Genomic DNA, 22820 nt, shown 5'->3' with positions numbered 1-22820 from the left:
AAAAATGCGCAATTTTGCACTTTGGGATTTTTTTGCGCTGACGCCATTTACCGTGCGAGATCAGGAATGTGATTAATTAATAGTTCGGGCGATTACGCACGCGGCGATAGCAAACATGTTTATTTATTTATTTATTTATTTACTTTTATTTATAACCTGGGAAAAGGGGGGTGATTCAGACTTTTATTAGGGGAGGGGGCTTTTTACTATTAATGACATTTTTTTTTAAACTTTTACACTTATACTAGAAGCCCCCCTGGGGGACTTCTAGTATAAGTGCTTTGATCTCTCATAGAGATCTCTGCAGCATAGATATGCTGCAGAGATCCATGAGATAGGCACTCGTTTACTTCCGGCTGCTGCAGCCGGAAGTAAACGAGTGCCGAGCCGGGGACGGCGCCATCTTGGAGCGGTCCCCGGCCGGCTTCATTTACGGAGATCGCTCCTCCGGGATAACATCCCGGAGGAGCGATCTCCCCACTAGACACCAGGGATGACGCTGCGTCCGGTAATCGGATGCAGCTGTCAACTTTGACAGCTGCATCCGATTACTGTATTAGCGGGCACGGCGATCGGACCGTGCCCGCTAATACCTACGGTCCCGGGCTACACGCGGCACCCGGGACCGGCGCGGTTCAGAGCGGGGCCGCCGCGCGGCCCCGCTCTGAACTCCCTTACCGGCATCAGGGCGTAAATTTACGCCCGATGTCGTTAAGGGGTTAAGTCTGCCGTTTTCTGCGCCGGACTTAAAAATGCCCCCGCATCTCCGGCGCTACAGAGATTTATGTAGAGGCGGACTGCCTCTACATAAATCCCGTGCGAGCCGGTGCGCACGGCCAAAAACCTACGCCAGCTGAGGACTGGAGTAGGTTTTCTGAGTATCTTTTGGCGGAACGAATGGTGAATCGCGCGGACTCTGAGTCTGCGCCCTCCATTCCGCCCCCTCCACACCCCCTCCCCGCCACCCGGCGTACTCGGCGGAAAGTGCAGAGTTGCGAATATTTTATTCGCAAATGGCGGTTTTACGAATAAAATATTCGCAAATCGGCACTTTCCGCATAAAAATACACATTTTTTTCTTGATATATGTCCCCCTAACTGTTGAGCAGTCTCTCAGACAACTAATCAGTCTATATAAAGAAATATACAACCAATAGTTAGAATATATCCACCATATGTGTTCTGGGAAGATGATAAAGGATCGGGTTCACCCCCTTACAAACACTAATAGATGTTTGGTATGCACATCACTGATTGTCTTCGTTCTCTTTCCCTACAGAACACACCTTAAGCAGAGATCCATGTGGTAAGGACCCACTCCCACCCCTTCCTCTTAATGGCAACTTCAATAATAGTTACTCTCTAAGAGCTGGAGACTTCCCTCCTGACCCTTCCAAAATGGGAGATGGCGGTGGACGTCGTAATATAGCGGATGCAGCAGCCTTTGAAAAGATGATCATCTCAGAACTGGTACACAGCAACCTACGAGGCAAATCTCATGCAGGGACAACGGACACAGGAGATGAAGAAGTGACGTCAGGGGCAATTGCAGAAGGTGGAGAGGTACCTACATTAGAGATGGAGCGCATGTATAAAGCTTTGGAGGAGCCCCTTCTCTTACAAAGAGCTCAGTCAATCCTCTACCAGAGTGATCTGGAGGAGTCTGAAGCTGAAGCTGCCCCTCGCGACTCCCCCAATCGCGATTCACTATATACTAGCATGACCAACCTCAGAGACTCTCCGTACCCAGATAGTAGCCCTGAACCGGGCCTGCCATCATCTGGGGAAATGCTGCCGTGCCACCAAGGGGTGCCCCCACCAACGGGGGCAGATGCCATGTACTTCCCTGGCCGGCTGGGTTCAGTGCCCAGAGGGCAGTTGCAGGCCTTCTACCAGATGCCACAGGGGTTTCTGGGTCTTGAAGGGTCGGTGCCCGAGGGTGACGGGCAAATGCAGCTCATCACCAGCCTCTGAACTTATTCACCCACCCCTGACACCAACCTCGTTACTCCCCTATAAAAAAGATACTGCCTTCCCTTTCCATTTCAGAAGAAAGCAGGGTCAGATGGAAGGAAGGGGTATTTGAACAGGGGCTATTTTGGTGGGACAGGGGTGAGGACAAGACACTGCCTGGGCTAATGGACAATGGGTTTTGATGGGGCTCAGTCTACATGGATTTCCTTTTGGTTGCCAGTGTCTGTTAGGAATTCTTAAATAGAAGGCCACTAACAGGTAGGGGTTTGGGTGCCAAAAATATGCTCCTAAAAACACATTTGTTTGCCCAAAGATGACCTGTGAAAGCTATCAATGCAAAAACAGTTTAGGCACTGGAATTTGCAGTATTGTTAACAAGCCAATATTAAGAACTAATGAGAAGATACAGACAGGTGTAGTGTTTAGCCTGTAATAATTGTAGGCAGCCCATTTGTGTTAGAAACACCAGATGTCTTCAAGTGATGCAAACAATGAGACTACATGGTAAGAAATTAATCACTAGCGCTCGATAAGTGGTGCCAAACAGCCTATGGGGCTTGCTGAGTAATGAGAAAGTAGAGGACAGAAATTGCCTAAGATTGTGAAAATTTACATTTTTTATTTTTGAAAGGTCACAGCTTATAAAATCTGCATTCCCGTAGTAAAACAGGGGCAGATCACGGAAATTCAATGAGGAAAAAAAAGATATAGAAAAGACAGTTTTTGTTTAATAGTGAACTTCCTTGGGCTTCTCAAAAACATGGCTGTCACCTCCACCTTCTCTACTCACCCAAACCCCTATGTCAGCCCCAAAGACAGGGTACGAGATTCTTTTTATATCAAATCAGACAAGACCAGACTGTGGTTCACCAGGAAAGACAGAAGAAACTACCAAGAAACCACGACAAAGAATTTGGAAATGACTACGATTGAAAGTTGGGGTGAAACTGAACTTAACAACTGCCCTGCATATTCTTTATTTAAGCACAAAACACCCCCTGCCTCTATTACAGAGGAACATTGGAACTTTTACAATGGGGGAAGCGAGTGTCCTTTCCGACTACTGTAAATAACGAACTTCTAAAAGGGGGAAGGGAGAGACGAGGGGAGATGCCTACACCCTTCTTCACAAACTTATATATGAGGTGCGGAAATGGTCAGTAGGGGGCTTTTTTTATTTATATGTGTTTGCCTTCTGCTTTGTTTCTTTGTATCTGGTTTGGGCACATTACTGTACTATTTGTCCCTTCTGCCACAGGATCATGGATGATCTTCTTTCGTCAGTCCCAAAGATTCCACCTTGTGTCTCCAGCTACCTTTTTCTTTTCTTTTTTTTCCCCCTGCATTTTGTCTTAATTTATTTTTACGTTGCATGTAAAAATCTAGAATTGTACAGGTTCTTCTTATATCTGGCCATCTACCTGCCTGAGATAAAAGCTAAATTTATTTTCCGACGGTGATCAAAATGGTGGTTGTCATCATTTTGAGTAACAAAGTATGTAATGTGAACCCTAACAAGGTCTGAGGATGGCATGGTACAAAAACAACAAAAAGTAATGGTAAAGCTACATAAAAAATAATTCAAAACCTATACATCATAAAGCCATCTGCTGCTATATGTAGGCCATGACGTATAGGGAACAGTGCAATAAGGCATGACGTCTGGGGGCAACTCAGAACAATCATTTTACCAGCCCCTACAGTGCCTCAACCTAAAGTCAACTCCGAGAGTGGTCTTTATTTCCTCACTAAGGGTAGCACAAAGCACTGGTGACATTACCACAGCTAATGCCAAAACCTATCTACAATCATATATCTGCTTTATGTTTCCCTGTACAGATCTATATGTCTCTAAATTTATAGGTCTTTATATATTTACATAGATATATGAAATGTTAATATATCCATATTTAAGGGTTTTGGGTACAGAGACGCAGGTCCCATGGTGTACACTCCATGGAATTGTCATTCTAATTATGATGGTCTTTCCTCTGTGTTAGTAATAGTAGAAGCTCTGTCTATTTTCTTGTGCAAAAACGAGACATGGTACCCCCTACCATGAAAAATCCAATGTGATAAGAGCAGAGAGACGCAATTATAATTTTGGCACACCAGGATAAATGGTATTAGCTGTAGGCAAGCTAAGCATCTCATATGTCCTTGCTTGTCCTATAAACTACTAGAAAAGCATATCTCCAAGCTGTATAGACATGAGAAGTCGCTCCTCGACCCTTACGAAGTCAGCTGAGCTCTACTGTATAGAGAAAAGGAACTTCCTCTATCAAGAATCTGCATGTTTCCCCGAGCAGAACACAGCACTTACAAAGAATATTTTTGTCATTGTTATATTTCAGACAATATGAATATAGAAATGATATTTATGTGAAGCCCATGAGAAACGGGTGTAAAATACCATTATAGATTCTTATAGAAAACCTCAAAGCTAGATGACCTTCCTATTAGAGGAAGTACAGAAGACTGCGAGAGTATGCACTCTATCACTGGTCATGGTCTCTGAATTATTGGGCGCCATGTGATGGAAGTAGCCTTCTAACAATAGATTATGTCTGGGAATTCTACGTTTTCGAGAGAGGTGGTCTTGAGTCCATTTACATAACATCAGTGGCACATATTTATGTTCTGTGCACATGTATGTCACTTTCTGCTTCGTCCTGATGTGTTTCGCTGCCAATCCCACCCTACCCCTGAGTCTGACGAGCAAAGGGTAAAATACCTCTCCGCCCCCCTCCTCTCCTCTCTCTCTCTCCTTCCTTCATTTTCTTTTTCATATGCCAAAACCAGAAATGGGTCGAACGCCATTCTACAAGCGAACAAAAACAAGAAAAAAAAAAATATCGTACGAAAGACTGAACATGATATCGTACATAGAAAAATAAAACAAAAAAAAAAAGGCAGAAAAAAATAATGCTGAAAAAAAGTAAAAAAAAAAAAAATTAAATATCGCAACTTGTGGAGTGAAAGAAAACACACCAATAAAAACATTTTGATTTCTGGATGGTCGTCTTTTATTGCGTACTGTTTTAATTTACAGACTGTTAGATTTATGTCCAAAAGAGTAACCAGAAACGACAGGAACCAACAGCTTTCTCTTGAAAGGGATCCCCATGGTACTCTAAAGCCATGTTCTAAGGTAGCAAATAGTTTTGCAAAATCCAAAAAAACAATAGAGGTTATTGCTGTAATATATTGTCTTGCAATGTCTACAAAGTCTGCAGTTGTGTCCTTGGTTATATTGAAAGTAAAAGCGTAAAAATAGCACAGCTCCATACTGTCACATACAACAGACAGCAAGACTGGAGATAGGCATAACTTATAGCTTGCCACACAGAACTAGTCTGATCTGCCGACATCAGATTATATTATATTTTTGTAGGGGAATACTTATGTATTTGAAAAATCCTGCCCACTTTTAGGAGTCCAATGGGTGGTTCTACTCAGTGATTGACAGCCTTTCCAGTATAACACTGCCCACTGGACTCTTGAGTGCTACTCAGTGATTGACAGTCTTTCCAGTATAACACTGCCCACTGGACTCTTGAGTGCAAAGTGAGCAAATTGATTACTAGTTTTACGGAATCTGTTGTCACAAAACTACATAGTAACCCTTCTTCTCCTCCTCTATAACATGATGCTTCTAGATCAGAGAGCACATATACTGTGACAGGTTCCCTATAAGACTTGGTTAGTACATTAGAATACTAGGGTTGCAGGGGTATTGGTGACAAAGGTACCAAAAAAAATGTTATGTCAGGGACATTGGGGGAGATTTTTTTAGGACCTGGGTACTGCTACTAAGAGGTGCATGCCTAAGTAAATCCAGAGCAGGTATAGATTTCTGCCATGATAAATTTGGCACAAGAAAAGGCCATACCTCCTCCCCTTCTTGCTGCGCCCCCCTCCCTTCCTGTTCATCAGGTGAGAAGGGTTTACACGAGGCATATACCACAATAAATCTGGCTTTTCTGTGGCGGACGCTAGGGGTGCACATTGATAAACATGCCCCTTTATGTTGAAAGTGGTCATTGTGAAATGGGGTTCTAATCCAAGTGTTCCTTTATGGCACCATGAATACCTGCTACATCTCTGATTACCATATTTTGGAAATCCTTAAAGGGAACCAATCAGGCTAATTGGGCTGATATGGTTCCCTGAACCACTGTATACAGCTCCTGCAGCTCTGCCTGTCAGCACGCTCCAAGGGGATGAATGACAGGCAGACAGGCCAGTAAGGGAGTTCTCTGTCTGTCAATCATCCCCTCGGAGCGTGCTGACAGGCAGAGTGCGGTGACTAGACACTGGCGGGGAGCCGCCCAGATGACTACTTCCCCGCCACTGCCTGTCACACGCCCGGGGGAGTAAACTGCTTTTTTCGGTTATACAGCTTCTGCTGCAGCCACGGCAGGTACGAGCCGCAGCTGCTGCAGGAGCTGTATACAGCGGTTTAGGGAACTATATCAGCCCGATTGGGCAGATTGGTTCCCTTTAATGGCGGTTAGAGTTTATGTGATACTGATGATCTATATTTCATAGAACAAATATTATTTACAGGTCAGGTAGAGGGTTTACCAATGGGTGTAAGTTCTCATGGCATATTAACGGCTGTATTAGACATCCTAAGCGACTGCTAATCTGCTAGATTGGGGTTCCCTTACCTAACCTAAGCCTAGCACATGCAATTTACACATACTTTTAAGTTCATATACACTTGTTCCATGTTCCTTGAAGCATTGGTCCCCACACAACTTAAACTTTTATCAGCTGTACCCACCACACTCCACATGATGTTAGTAGAGATACAGGTCAGGCGTGATGGAAAAAACACTGCCCAAACCCTTTGCTCTGGGAGAAATAAGCCAGAGTACTCTGGCTGCGGCTTAAAGGGGAACTCCAGGTAGAGGTTAAAAAAAATTTAACTTCTGCAGAAGCATAAGGCATTACCTACCTATCTATTTCAGTTTTGAAACTACCAAAAAACTATCCATTTGTTTTGGGGGATTTTGTTCTGTCTTGTGTTTCTGCACTTCCTGGTTGAGCAGTTGTACACAGTACTACAGGTTCCAGAATGCAATGCTTTCCTTCAGCTGTTCATCACAGTCCCCCACCCTGCACATTCCCTGCCCAAATATATTGCAGAACATCTAGGCTGTGTTCACACATTGCAGTTTCATTGTGTTACTGAATTATTTGCAGTACTTTATCATTTCATTGTTGTCCCACCAACACAGCACACACTTACTACCTATAACACCACACAGCACGCTGTATTCTCTACCTGTAACACCACACAGCACGCTGTATTCTCTACCTGTAACACCACATAACACGCTGTATTCTCTACCTGTAACACCACACAGCACGCTGTATTCTCTACCTGTAACACCTCACAGCATGCTGTATTCTCTACCTGTAACACCACACAGCACTGTATTCTCTACCTGTAACACCACACAGCAGGCTGTATTCTCTACCTGTAACACCACACAGCAGGCTGTATTCTCTACCTGTAACACCACACAGCATGTTTTATTCTCTACCTGTAACATCTCACAGCACACTGTATTCTCTACCTGTAACACCACACAACGCGCTGTATTCTCTACCTGTAACACCACAAAGCACGCTGTATTCTCTACCTGTAACACCACATAACATGCTGTATTCTCTACCTGTAACACCTCACAGCACGCTGTATTCTCTACCTGTAACACCACACAACACGCTGTATTCTCTACCTGTAACACCACAGAGAACACTGTATTCTCTACCTGTAACACCACACAGCAGGCTGTATTCTCTGCCTGTAACACCACACAGCACGCTGTATTCTCTACCTGTAACACCACACAGCACGCTGTATTCTCTACCTGTGACACCACACAACACGCTGTATTCTCTACCTGTAACACCACAGAGAACACTGTATTCTCTACCTGTAACACCACACAGCAGGCTGTATTCTCTACCTGTAACACCACATAACATGCTGTATTCTCTACCTGTAACACCACACAGCACACTGTATTCTCTACCTGTAACACCACACAGCACACTGTATTCTCTACCTGTAACACCACACAGCACACTGTATTCTCTACCTGTAACACCACACAGCACACTGTATTCTCTACCTGTAACACCACACAGCGCGCTGTATTCTCTACCTGTAACACCACACAGCACGCTGTATTCCCTACCTGTAACGCTGATATTGGAATAAAGTAAAGAACTTTTTGAATTTTTCTTTTCTTTTCCACGCACATATTATGATCAAGCATCTTTTATCTTTGAAGTTGATTCCCACAATAAGGCTCTGATCCTCTCTGCCATTTAGCATTATTTACTTGTGTTACTGCATCATTTTTGTGAATACGCTGCAGTACTGCAATGACACTCCAACATGTGTGAACACAGCCCTAATTTCACTGCACAATCAGAGAAATTAGTGCAACACCTGCTTCTGGCCGGTCAGAGATGGTGAATCACTGGGGATCCAGCCAAGCCTCCTGGGACATCACGCCCTGCCCCCTGTCTGCATCATCAGCCTGATCTCAGCAAACACACACAATGTGAGACAGAGGCATGGAAGATTTGTCTCCTAAGGGGGAGAGCAGAAGGAGCAGGAGACAATGTGGATTGGCACAGAGGCCATTTTTTTCTCTACTTCCTGGATTTCTATCAGCTACCAGTGTGGCAGAACCGTACAGATACGGTACTACATTATATAGACACATCTATATAACTTAATGTACTTTTAATAGAAAACAAAAATTTTTATCCGGAGTTCCCCTTTAACCTTCCCCTACCCACAGAGAGCACACAAACACTCAGCCATACCAAATGCTCCTGTGTATGGGGAGGACAGGAGCCAGTTGGGAGAGATAACTGGCAGAACAATCACTAGGCCATCAGTTATTGAGCAAGCTAAACCTCTTAAATACCCGAGTCGTGAATAAAGCATTTAAATATTTGCAATACAGCAATAGGATTCTATTACTGGTGTATTAGCAGACCCTTCCCATGAAATCATGGTCATAATTAAGAGAAGGTCACATCGTTTGCAAAGTAATACAGCTGTATTTCATAGCTTTGAATGGTCAGCAGTAATGTGAAATGGACACTGTAATGTGAACAGTGGCAAAATTGGTAAACTCAGATACTTACCACATACATAACAGGGCATAAATGTACCTTTTTTTTTTTTTTTTAGGTAAAACAAGTTATTCTTCTTCATCCCCACTCATCTTAATGGGAAAGGCTTGGCAAGTACAAGCCTCGGTTCTTAGGTTCTGTAAGGCCCCCTTCACACGTCCGGAAAAACCACCCGGATTTCTATACAGTACATGTACTGTATGGATGGAGTAGGGGGTCCTGTATATACATGTACTGTATAGATGGAGTAGGGGGCCCTGTATATACATGTACTGTATAGATGGAGTAGGGGGTCCTGTATATACATGTACTGTATAGATGGAGTAGGGGGTCCTGTATATACATGTACTGTATAGATGGAGTAGGGGGTCCTGTATATACATGTACTGTATAGATGGAGTAGGGGGCCCTGTATATACATGTACTGTATAGATGGAGTAGGGGGTCCTGTATATACATGTACTGTATAGATGGAGTAGGGGGTCCTGTATACATGTACTGTATAGATGGAGTAGGGGGTCCTGTATATACATGTACTGTATAGATGGAGTAGGGGGTCCTGTATATACATGTACTGTATAGATGGAGTGGGGGGTCCTGTATATACATGTACTGTATAGATGGAGTAGGGGGCCCTGTATATACATGTACTGTATAGATGGAGTAGGGGGTCCTGTATATACATGTACTGTATAGATGGAGTAGGGGGTCCTGTATATACATGTACTGTATAGATGGAGTAGGGGGTCCTGTATATACATGTACTGTATGGATGGAGTAGGGGGTCCTGTATACATGTACTGTATAGATGGAGTAGGGGGTCCTGTATATACATGTACTGTATGGATGGAGTAGGGGGTCCTGTATATACATGTATATACAGGACCCCCTACTCCATCTATACAGTACATGTATACAGGACCCCCTACTCCATCCATACAGTACATGTATATACAGGACCCCCTACTCCATCTATACAGTACATGTATATACAGGACCCCCTACTCCATCCATACAGTACATGTATACAGGACCCCCTACTCCATCCATACAGTACATGTATATACAGGACCCCCTACTCCATCTATACAGTACATGTATATACAGGACCCCCTACTCCATCTATACAGTACATGTATATACAGGGCCCCCTACTCCATCTATACAGTACATGTATATACAGGACCCCCTACTCCATCCATACAGTACATGTATATACAGGACCCCCTACTCCATCTATACAGTACATGTATACAGGACCCCCTACTCCATCCATACAGTACATGTATATACAGGACCCCCTACTCCATCTATACAGTACATGTATATACAGGACCCCCTACTCCATCCATACAGTACATGTATACAGGACCCCCTACTCCATCCATACAGTACATGTATATACAGGACCCCCTACTCCATCTATACAGTACATGTATATACAGGACCCCCTACTCCATCTATACAGTACATGTATACAGGACCCCCTACTCCATCTATACAGTACATGTATATACAGGACCCCCTACTCCATCCATACAGTACATGTATATACAGGACACAACAGATATACCAAACTGTGACTGGGTAACACTGCCACACCAGACCTGACCAATACCACCAAACTGTGACTGGATAACACTGTCATACCAGACCTGACCAATACCCCCATACTGTGACTGGATAACACTGCCAGACCTGACCAATACCACCATACTGTGACTGGATAACACCACCATACCAGACCTGACCAATATCGCCATACTGTGACTGGCTAACACTGCCACACCAGACCTGACCAATACTGCCACACTGTGACTGGATAACACTGCTATACCAGACCTGATACCAACATACTGTGACTGGATAACACTGCCATACCAGACCTGAACAATACCGCCATACTGTGACTGGATAACACTGCCACACTAGACCTGACCAATACCGCCATACTGTGACTGGATAACACTGTCATACCAGACCTGACCAATACCGCCATACTGTGACTGGATAACACTGTCATATAAGACCTGACCAATACCGCCATACTGTGAATGGATAACACCGCCACACCAGACCTGACCAATACCGCTATACTGTGCTGGATAACACTGTCATACCAGACCTGACCAATACCGCTATACTGTGACTGGATAACACTGCCAGACCTGACCAATACCGCCATACTGTGACTGGATAACACTGCCATACCAGACCTGACCAATACCGGCAAACTGTGACTGGGTAACACCGCCACACCAGTCCTGACCAATACTGCCATACCGTGACTGGATAACACCGCTATACCAGACCTGACCAATACCACCATACTGTGACTGGATAACACCGCCACACCAGACCTGACCAATACCGCCATACTGTGACTGGATAACACCCCCATACCAGACATGACCAATACCGACACACTGTGACTGAATAACACTGCCATACGGGTAAATACAACCCTGCAGGTATACAGGACACTACAGGCATACAGGACCCCAAAACTATACACTACAAGTGCACGGGACCTCCACAAAACTATATACTACAGGTATACAGGACCCCAAACTTTACACTACAGGTATACAGGACCCCAAAACTATATACTACAGGTATACAGGACCTCCACCAACTATATACTTCAGGTATACAGGACCTCCACCAACTATATACTACAGGTATACAGGACCGCAAACTATACACTACAGGTATTAAGGACCCCAAAACTATACACTACAGGTATACAGGAACTCCACCAACTATATACTACAGGTATATAGGACCCCAAATTATACACTACAGGTATACAGGACCTCAAAACCATACACTACAGGTATACAGGACCTACACCAACTCTATAATACAGGTATACAGCACCTTCACCAACTCTATACTACAAGTATACAGGACCCCAGATATACTACAGGTATACAGGAACTCCACCAGCTATATACTACAGGTATATAGGACCCCAAACTATACACTACAGGTATACAGGACCTCCACCAACTATACATTACAGGTATACAGCACCACCTATATACTACAGGTATACAGGACCCCCGAACTATACACTACAGGTATACAGGACCTTCACCAACTGTACACTGCAGGTATACAGGACCTCCCTCAACTATACACTATAGGTATACAGCCCCCCCAACTATGCACTACAGATATGCGAGACCCCTAAAAACTATACATTGTGGGTATACAGAACCCCTCTAACTATGCACTACAGGTATACACTAATTCCACTGATTAACTCAGATGAAACAATACCTTTAGCTTGGCCTCCTGGGCACCTTAGAACAAATCTAATTAACACACTGACACTTTATACCCGGCCAGCGCCGGGTACATTTTCTAGTTGTACATAAATTCACACATATACACATCATTTGTTCCTACTGTAGTTCCTTGTTCTGTGCTCTGGGCACTTCACCGTTGGCCTTCTTCTTGAAGAACCATCTGTATAACTTCTCATTTTTCCCCAGATATACAGAAATCTAAAAGTCCCTTAGATATAAAAAAACTTGTTCTCCCGATCATCTGAGCACCTAGACCTACACTGATCAAAACGTTTGACATGTCAATGCCTCTTTAAATTAGAGCTACTGTGCATAACCATGCAAAGAATAGCGACGTCACTTTTTTTTCCCCGTATATCTTCATAGCCGTAATTCTGTGGGCAAACCTATGGGAGTGGCGTGCGTACATTGGTCTGTGTGTGATGTTTTACTTAACAAGCCTTATGCTGCGTTTACACGGAACAATAATTCACCGATTGTACGATTAGCAATTTCAAAGTAAGATTAAACGGAACGATATATCGTACGGAAAATTCGTTTTGCGATCGCTTAAGCCTATCTCGCACACAGGTAAAATCGGTGAACAACTGTTTACACGGAACGTTCTGCGATTTTTGCGAACGACGAACGACGATTTAAGAACATGTTCAAAGATCAAAGTGAACGATTTCTCGCTCCTCGTTTGATCGTTCGCTGCGTTTACACGTACGATTATCGTTCGAATTAGATCTTTATTGTGCAAATTCGCACGATAATCGTTCCGTGTAAACACAGCATTAGACGCATCTAACCTGCTGATAACCCCCTACTGAACACAGAGAGCTGAGAATGAAGGTTCATTTCTTCATCCTTTGTGCTGTGCTGAATGTATTAAGACAGGTGCCCCCCCACTGGTCTAGGTAGATTCTCTGATGACAGTCATTTCGGCATATCTATTAAGGGGCGCTGGTCTCTTAATAAATCTGCAACAAAGGAGCACAAAGGCATCCTACCTCCATATTGGCTTAAATTTCCATTAAGATTTACACAAGGCAACTTACACAAGCAAATCTGGCAGGCCCCTCATACTCTCTGCTCCGCCAGCTTTTTCAAAATTGGCGAGTTGGGAGTTAGTTACCAAAAATCCAAGAAACCTGGTGTAAATCATTGATCAATTCCTCTATTGAGTGCTTAGGCATTCACTTGGCAAATGAGGTTCAATGTGGATGCATCTGGGTACCTATAGCCGATGTGCATCATATGTCTGACAGTAGGGGTTATAACAGGGAGAGATACTTGTTGAAAAGGATCTGGGTGTATGTGTAGATCATAGACTACAGAACAGCATGCAATGTCAGTCAGCTGCTTCTGGAATATGCAGTTCAGTTCTGGGCACCAGTTCATAGAAAGGATTCCCTGGAACTAGAAAAAGTACAAAGACAGGCGACTAAACTGATAAGGGATATGAGACATCTTAGGTTGCAAAGAAAGATTAAAAGAATTACATTATTTAGTCTTAAGAAGAGACGTCTGGGGAGAAAAAGAAAAAAAAGGTTTCGTTTCCGAAGGCGACAAGCCTTCTTTACCATGAGAACCGTGATTCTGTGGAAAAGTCTACAGGAGCCGGTCACAGCAAAAACAGAGGAGGCTTCAAAAAAGATGAAACCTTAGAACAGAACTAACACATAAAAGTCTTGTTGTGAAGGTGGATCCAATCTGATCGCCACTTGGGATCAGAAGGAAAATTGCTCCTTTTTAGGGCACATCATTCTATACCATATGGGATTTTTAATTTATTCCAGAGGGAAACAAAATTCTAAACATATGCGCACCTGTCCTCTTCATCCACATCTTCTCCCCGCTCTTGGCTAAACTTTATAGACATATGTGTTTTCCCAACGTAATGTAATGTAATGTAATACACTATATGGACATCAGGAGCTTCTAAGACTTACGATTTTAAATCTAAAGGCATTTATATGGAGCTGCTCCCACCCTGCAGCTCCACTCTTCATGAAAGACATTCTGCAAGATTTTGGAGGTGTCTGTGAGAAGTTTTCCCTTTCATCCAGAAGAGCATTTGTAAGGTCAGACAATAGTGTTGGAATAAAGGGCTGAGCTCACCATCTCCAATCCATCCCAAATATGTTGGATGGGGTTGAGGTCAGTATTCGCTGTGTGCACTGGGGAGCAGAAGAAGCCTGAACGCAAACTGTTTCCACCAAAGCTAGAAGTGACAATTTCATGGTATACTGAATAATTCACAGTAACAATTGTAGCAGCACAGTATCACCAATATACAAGTTGCTCACCTCACCGGACCAGACTTAAGGAGCGCAACTGAATCCAATAAGAAGTATCCAAGACAGAACAGGCTATCTGTTCACTAGTTTGTATCTACCTCTTTATTATAACTAGTCCTGTTCTGGAAAGCTCTGGTCCACTGCAAACTGTGTGTATTGTGTCACCCCTCTCAGTATTCAGGTCTGCTATTCCATTCATTTCTTGTATGCATATTCAGTTATCAGTGCCTAATGGTATTATGTCGCCCCACAGTGTTCAAGTATGGTACTTCTCATGTATATTTCACTGTATATGCCTAGTGGTGTGATGATGCAATGGCTGGATGTCAAGTGACTGCCCCTGCTTTCATGGTAACTCCAATGGCCATCGAGCTTTGGCTGAGGATACCATGTGACTTACTGCCTCAGTCTTGTCTTCCACCTTCAGGGGGACAGGTGTGTTTGATCTCTCTCCCCCTGTCAGGAGAGAGATACGTGTGCTCTGCTGCTCCAGCTCCACAAGAAGTATTCCTGGCTGTGTTCTATTCTCAAGTTCTCAAGATTCTCATCTATTCTCCAGATCTGGGTGCCGTTCTTCAGTCATTCCTTTTATAATCTTCTCTAATCACCAACAGCAAGTATTAATTTCAGTTCCATTCCACCCAGCATCTCTTCCTCAGTACCACTACTACTACTCTCATCATTCAGCACGCTCTCCTACAGCCTATTGCAGCATCACCCATTACTCTGCTTTATTCAAGATTGTCTTATTCCCGGTTGCATCCGGAGAGACTGTTGCTATTTGTTACCACCGTTACAATAAATATACAACTACCGTTGTTTCTAAACCTTGGCATTGGTGTGATAATTGGTGCCCTGACTAAGGACAACAAAGAATCGCATGCCCAGCCTCCGCATGGTCAGGAGCCCGGTTCTCAGCTGTGTTGCCCTCGTGCCAAAACCGCGACAATCCTCTGCTCAGCAGCTGCCCCGGTTCATGCCAGTAACAACACCCATCAGTGGAGTGGCCCCTAGGGGCCCGGGCATCGCAATAGGGCTCTTAGGCTGTTGCTGTAACTGGGGAACAACTTTATACATTAGAATTTCAAGATACTTATCTCCTGTGACTGTTCCATCAATAAACATTGGTCCTAAAACACAAAAACTTGAAACACCACCCCAAACATTGACACCAGGCTCATTATTTGTTGCTCTAATGTTAAATGCATGTTCTCATTATACCAGTAAATACAATTATGTCTTTTCTTTTAACCAGATATTTGGTTATCCAGCTGCATTCACCCCCACGGATTGCATAGAATCATCAGACCTCAGTCCAACCCGACACGCTCCTGGCCCCCACCCTCCGAGACGGCATCACGTGTCCTCAGTCCCAGCACAGTGAAGTGACTGAGAACACTGATGGGGTGGCTGCTGTTAGAAAGAGAGACAGTCCGCAGCTGTCACTGTCTCCCTCTCTAACAGCAGCCACCTGGTCACCCCCAGCCCAGAGCTTCCCGGCGCACCGTCCAGCACTCACCCGCAGCACACAGCCCCCCGCCCCACAACCAACTGCCCCCCCCCATCACCCGTAGCATCCTTCACTCACACGCGCCATAGCCTCTGCACACACCCGCGGCACCCCCCCGGCAAGCTCCGCTCCCCGCCATCGCCCGTGGCAAGCTCCGCCCCCCACAATCGCCCGTGGCAAGCTCCCCCCCCCCCCTCGCAATCGTACTGGATTTTCTTAAATTTCGTTAGGCAAAATTTAACTAAATTCATAACCCTATTACACACTGTCTACCTACTTTTGGACCACCCTGTATATATCACAGAACCATATATATATATATATATATATATATGTATACAGTATATATATATGTATATATTTCCCTTTATCGTTCTCAGCCACACAAATCCTGTTTACACAAGAAGATAAGCAGACAATAAAGATCTGCTCGAGGCAGATAATAGGTGTAAAAGGCCCTTTAGTCAGCAGAATGTTGGTGACTTTTATGCACTTAGCATAGCAGCATTCCGTGAAATCGTTTTGTAATGACCCCACTCTAATTTTATATAGTCTGCTTTGTGGCTCAGTTGCCAAACATTCTAAAAACATCAATAATACCACTCAGAATTTTACAAAGTGACTTGTTGCAACAATGGCAAACTATTGCAGTATCAGGTTGGATTTAATTGAGTTCATTAGAATGACCAATATATATATATATATATATATATATATATATATATATATATATATATATTAGGGATGGTCCGAACCTGCCGAGGTTCGGGTTCGGGCGGATACAGCGGGAGGAACGCCTGGAAAACTGGGATACAGCCTATGGCTATGGCTGTATCCCAGTTTTCCAGGCGGTCCTCCCGCTGGATCCGCCCGCTCCACGGAGCGGGCAGACAGCGGGTATCATTACCGAGGGTTCGGGTTCGTACTCGGTTCGGACCATCCCTAATATATATATGTCATTCTACAGGTATGAACTCCACAAAAGTGGAGTTCATACCTGTATGTACTATATATCAAGTAGCATCACTTTACATAATATTTTACGTCCAAATATTTTTAATCCGTCATTTTTTTTTTTTGTCTGCAATATATTAAATGGATTTTTAGAACAGGGAGATGGAAAAGGAGCTTGCTCTGTCCTCTCCGGGCATTGACCTGGTATTCAGGGTTAGTGCAGAAATAAACATCCGTAATGCCCACCATATCGTTAATAAAGTTTAACTAGTGAAAGAAAAAGATTTATCTCCAAAAAGGTCATATGATCACTTGGCAGCCATTTTCCCTTGCCATTTGAAACAATTTACTGGTGAAAATGGCTGCCAGAAGGAGCTATATGTAAAATAGGCCTTTAAGTCAAGTCTCACTCTATCTAGGGGATATTATGCCAAGCCAAACAATCTCTCTAAAAGGAAAAGTTTTGTGGTTGTTGGCCCTCTTCAGTGCAGAGCAGGGACTTTGGCTGACTAGTGAGTGGTCTATCGAGGTTGGTCTAAGGGGTATTAGTTCATCTTAAGGAGTGTCTGTCATAAAGACTTAGGGTGCGTGCACACTACGGAATTGGCGCGTATGACCCGCGGCGTATTCCGTCGCTCGTCCCCGCACTCGGCGGCGCGCATTTCCGCCCGTGCCATAGACACTATTCTGTGCATTACGCGTTCCGCCGAAAGAATTGACACAGGATAGTGTCTATGGCACGGGCGAAATGCGTGCCGCCGCGAGCTGGGACGAACGACGGAATACGCCGCGCCAGTTCCGTAGTGTGCACGCACCCTTACATATCAATGCTGCTCAACTGGGAATTCTGGGAAGAAAGGATATGCTAAATAGCTCTCACACCTCTTAAGCAAGGAGGAATTAAAAGAGTGATTGTGACAATAGGCGGATCCACAAAAAACGGACACTACAGATTTGCAATCCCCGAAAAATGGATCATATTGGCTTCTCTTGATATTGTCCGTGCCACAATTGCGGTTGGCACTAGGACATGTCCCTTTTTTTTTGCGGCACAGATCAGGGATCCGCAAAAATTGTGGACATGTAAATGAGGCCATAGAAACCATTCCACAAATTTTGCGGACATGTAAAACGAAAAAATGTGACAGAAAATTAAATAACCCCTCTTGTAGGTGACTTCGGAGACAATCACCACAACCACAAGGATCTATTTCTTATCATTCAGATAACCTATTAGATCTTTGTAATAATGTAGCCTGTGTGTACGATGATAAAATGTATTTTTACCTGGGTTTTGCTTTGGATTCTTCTAAAGCCGTATCTGAAATTTAAAAAAAAGGAAATAAAGAAAATATATGGAAGAAGAAATGTTAAAAACAAAAAGAAATGGTTTTTCAATTGCACAGATATGGATGATGAATTCAGCTATAAAATGACTGACGGTAGTATAATTATGTGAGGACTCTAAAAGTAAAAGGATGTTGAGTAATACCGGAGTTTAATTGATTTGAGAAGTGATTAATTTGTTAAATTCAGTAACAAAAATCTCAATGCTAATTTATTACTTAGAGGTAATTATCTCCTCGCTTAAGAAAATGTAAAAAGATGAAAGCTTTGTAGGACTTACACCGCCAGGTATCTGGACACCGAGGTTGTGGTAACACAGGGAGGACTGAACGGCAACCAACAAAATGGAAAATATTCTGATAACTAAAGTCAAAGTCGATTCCAAGCATATTTGGGCCAAGGGTGATACCGTAACAGTGAATACCTTGTATATTGTATACCTTGTATATTCACTATTGGCATAATAAGCATTGTGGATTCAGATTCTATCCATCCTAGCAGATCTCCATGTGTAGGGTGTCACCCATAGACTAAAGCCCGTATTCCACGGGTCGTTAAGAGGAGCAAACGAGCACTGTCAGCGCTCGTTTGCTCCTCGTTCCCCGCTCGCTGCCGCCGCTATTCAACGCGTCGGCAGCGAGCGGGTGAGTGCGGGAGGGGCGGCGGGGTGCTGCGGGGGGGGGGGGGCTGCTCGGAGGATCGCTGATCGTCCGGGCAGCCCATAGGATATAGCAGCGTCTGCTGCCGACGCTTCTATTCAACGGAGCGACGGCAGCAGATCGTTGCTACATCAGTCGCTTGTTTTTCAACATGTTGAAAAACAAGCGACTGCAACGATCAGCCGACATGAACGATGTCGGCTGATCGTTGCACTCTATTCCACGGAACGATTATCGGCCGTAGCGGTCGATATCGTCCGAAAACGAACGATAATCGTTCCGTGGAATAGGGCCTTAAGTTAACAATGGCTAAGCAACAGTTTAAACACATTTGGTTCCCCATGAAGCAAACCGCATGGCTAAACACTAATGGTGCGTTTACACAGACAGATTTATCTGACAGATTTTTTAGGCCAAAGCCAGGAACAGACTATAAACAGAGATCAGGTCATAAATGAAAGAGAGATTTCTCCTCTTTTTAAATCCATTCCTGGCTTCGGCTTCCAAAATCTGTCAGATAAATCTCTCTGTGTAAACGCACCCAAAGGGTCATGCAAGGACAGAAACTGATCAGTGAGATCAGTGCCTTTACACAGCACAACAAATCATTGTATCATTCATGCAGCCATGGAAACTGACAGCACAGATATGCATATATCTGTGCTGTCAGTTTCTAGATCAAACAGGCAGCAGTGTATACTTACCTTCTACGCTGCTTATGATCCAGCACAGCGCTTTACTGGCTCTCCCATGTTGCTCCCTGGAGTATACAGCAGCATCCGGAGGATGAGAGAGCGAGATCACACAGCAGCATAGAAGGTAAGTATACACAGCTGGAAACTGACAGCAGGGATACATATACGTGCTGTCAGTTTCCCATTGCTATCGGCCGCATATGTCCTGTTTACACAGGAAGAGGTGGCATTGATAACTATAAATTTTGAAGCCTGACCAAAAGATGAGATCAGCTAAGGATCAAGCATTTTTCCACTCCTCGGCTGATCACTGTCACTTTTACACTTTTGCCGATTATCAGCCAGTTTCAGGGAACACTTCTGGCCAATAATCGGTCCATGTAAAAGGCCCTGAATTTATCGGGGAGGGTGAAACAGTTCCCAATAAACAATAAATAATGTTACTGTAATGCTACCAAGCTGGAGTTTGGAGGGGGTAATAATTTTGCAAACATTTTTTTAAGGGCCCCAAAGACCTTTCAGAGAGGATGTGGCTAGTGACCTGCTATGGTAATGATATATGTGAAATATATTAACCACCCAATGGGCCTAATTTACTAACAACGCGTCAATTATAAGCCGTTATGCTGTCTTTTGTGTCTGTTTTTTTTTTACGCCAAATTCAATAATGTGTCTGTCGACCAATGTACATCTGGAAGGTTTTTCACAAGACAAAATTAAAACCCGACTAGAAGTGACTGTTTTTTAGAATAGAAAACCTGTCAAAAAAAAATGACAGTTTTCTCAGGAAATCTGTTGGTTGTGGCAGGTTTTAAAGAACCGACCCATGACACAGCCACTTTTTTAGGACAAAAATGAAAAGTTTGTTTGGTTTGTGCACAAATTGTGTCGCACACCTTCAGCAAATGTGTCGGTCCACTAAAAGTTGGCAAAAAAATGGACAAAAATCCGACAACTTGCTGCCAGGAAGACTTAAGTAAATCAGGTCCATTGAGGAAGGACCCTTATAGGTGCAGTGTGATGATGCCACGTTTTGATCAGGCCATATAGTAAAAAAAAGCTAATGTACCTTGCCAATCCTGAGGTGGCCACTCATGGGAGCACATGTATAGCCTAAAACAAGTTCTTTATCTTTACAGATAAGACTATCCCAATGGGTGTAGTTTACACAATAGGGACTTGGGATTTCCACTGCGCTGGAACCACACTGTCTCTATCAATGCTAAATGGTGCCCAAAAATAATTCCCGTAAAATCTTTACTAAAGGTCCTCCCTTTCTGAGTCCTGACATGTGCCCAAAATACATTTCCCTGCTCAAGAGAAACACATTTGAGGGTATTTTTTTCTACGAATTCATACGAGTGCATAACAAACTGTGTTTTCTCCTATTAATTCTTGAGAAAATTAAAAAAAGGAAGCTAAAACAACTTTTCACTGGAAAAAAATAACATTTCTAATCTTTATGGCTACATGGTTAAAGGAGTTATCCAACTTTTAATATATCACTGATGTCATATAGAAAACAGAAAGGAACCTATACTTAACTCTCTATGCTCACCTGGTGTCCTCCTACAGGTCTCAGGTGTCCTCCACTGATCACAGCCCCCTCCGCTTCCAAGTGGACGTGAGAGCCAATCACTAGCCACACCGCTGTCCCGTCTCAGTCAGTGATTGGCTAGGTGGACTGTCACTTCCGAGAGGAGTTCGTCTTGAAAGTGGAGGTGGCTGTGGTTAGTGGTAAACAGCGGAATTATGTAAAGTTATCTAACGTCAGATAACCCCTTTAAAAAAAAAAAATCTGTAACACACCCATGGTTTCAGCTTAATTACCCCTGTAAATATTCCATCAAGGTATCTGTCAAAGCCACTTCGAAACTGAATTAGTCCCGAAAAACATATATATATATTTTTTTATATTCTTGAAAATTACTACTAAACTTATAAACCTCCTACCATCTGTACAAAAGGACAAACGCAATCGCTGGTTTTGTAGATATTTTATTCCCCTCGGGTGTCCCTGCCACTTGCACCAGAGGCGTAAATAGGGGTGTGTCCACACACAGAGGGGACATGACCTCTGCGTGCGCCGCCTTAAACATTTATTCAACATGTTTTCCAGGCAGCCTCAGTGATACATCCAACTTTTTCAACTTAAAGGAGAAGCCCGGAGAAAATTTTTATAAAAGTATTGTATTGTCCCCCAAAAGCTATACAAATCACTAGCGATGAGCGAACTTGCCGGATTTCTGGTTCGTATGATGTTCGTCTGATTAGGCATTCCTTACGCTGTATCCACCCGCTGCACGAAGCGGGCAGACAGCGTGAATCAGACGCCGAGATTTCTGGTTCATACGAACCAGAAATCCCTCAAGTTCGCTCATCTCTACAAATCACCAATATACACTTATTACGGGAAATGCACATAAAGTGCTTTTTCCCCTGCACTTACTACTGCATCAAGGCTTCACTTCCTGGATAAAATGGTGATGTCACGACCCGACTCCCAGAGCTGTGCGGGGTGTGGCTGCTGGAGAGGATGATAGCAGAGGGATGCTCAGTGTCCCTTCAGTGCCCTTTGTCCCTCAGTGTCCCCCTGCCATCATCCTTTCCAGCAGCCACAGCCCGCACAGCTCTGGGAGTCGGGTCGTGACATCACCATGTTATCCAGGAAGTGACATCACTATGTTATCCATGAAGTGACGTCTTGATGCAGTAGTAAGTGCAGGGAAAAAAGCCCTTTAGAAGCATTTCCTGTAATAAGTGTTTCTTCGTGATTTTAATAACTTTTGGGGGGCAATACAATAATTTTCGACGGACTTCTCCTTTAATTAAACGCAAAACAATCAGACTTGGGCGTGCTCCAGTTGCACTTATCTCCATTTCAAAATACAAATGAAATGCTAACAATTTTTTGG

At 43.7% G+C, this 22820-nt stretch overlaps 1 protein-coding gene and 1 long non-coding RNA gene across 4 annotated transcripts in view; one reads left to right on the top strand and one right to left on the bottom strand.

The window, feature by feature from the left end:
- Positions 1-4945, top strand: part of ADGRL1 (adhesion G protein-coupled receptor L1) — a 279116-nt gene extending 274171 nt beyond the window's left edge. For all 3 annotated transcript variants that reach the window (XM_069945803.1, XM_069945814.1, XM_069945823.1), the window contains one exon: positions 1280-4945. In XM_069945803.1, the coding sequence (XP_069801904.1) occupies positions 1280-1974 (695 nt within the window). In that variant the 3' untranslated portion in view covers positions 1975-4945. The remainder of the gene's footprint in view (positions 1-1279) is intronic.
- The window catches only part of LOC138767929 (uncharacterized), a 141502-nt gene that overhangs the window by 96025 nt on the left and 22657 nt on the right, over positions 1-22820 (bottom strand). The window contains exon 3 of the long non-coding RNA XR_011358884.1: positions 18492-18525. This is a non-coding gene — a long non-coding RNA (uncharacterized lncRNA). The remainder of the gene's footprint in view (positions 1-18491; positions 18526-22820) is intronic.

This window comes from Dendropsophus ebraccatus, chromosome 1, assembly GCF_027789765.1.
Source record: "Dendropsophus ebraccatus isolate aDenEbr1 chromosome 1, aDenEbr1.pat, whole genome shotgun sequence".
Lineage (NCBI taxonomy): Eukaryota > Metazoa > Chordata > Amphibia > Anura > Hylidae > Dendropsophus > Dendropsophus ebraccatus.
Note: the sequence above shows the minus strand (reverse complement) of the source record. Positions and strands in the feature narration are given on the sequence as shown.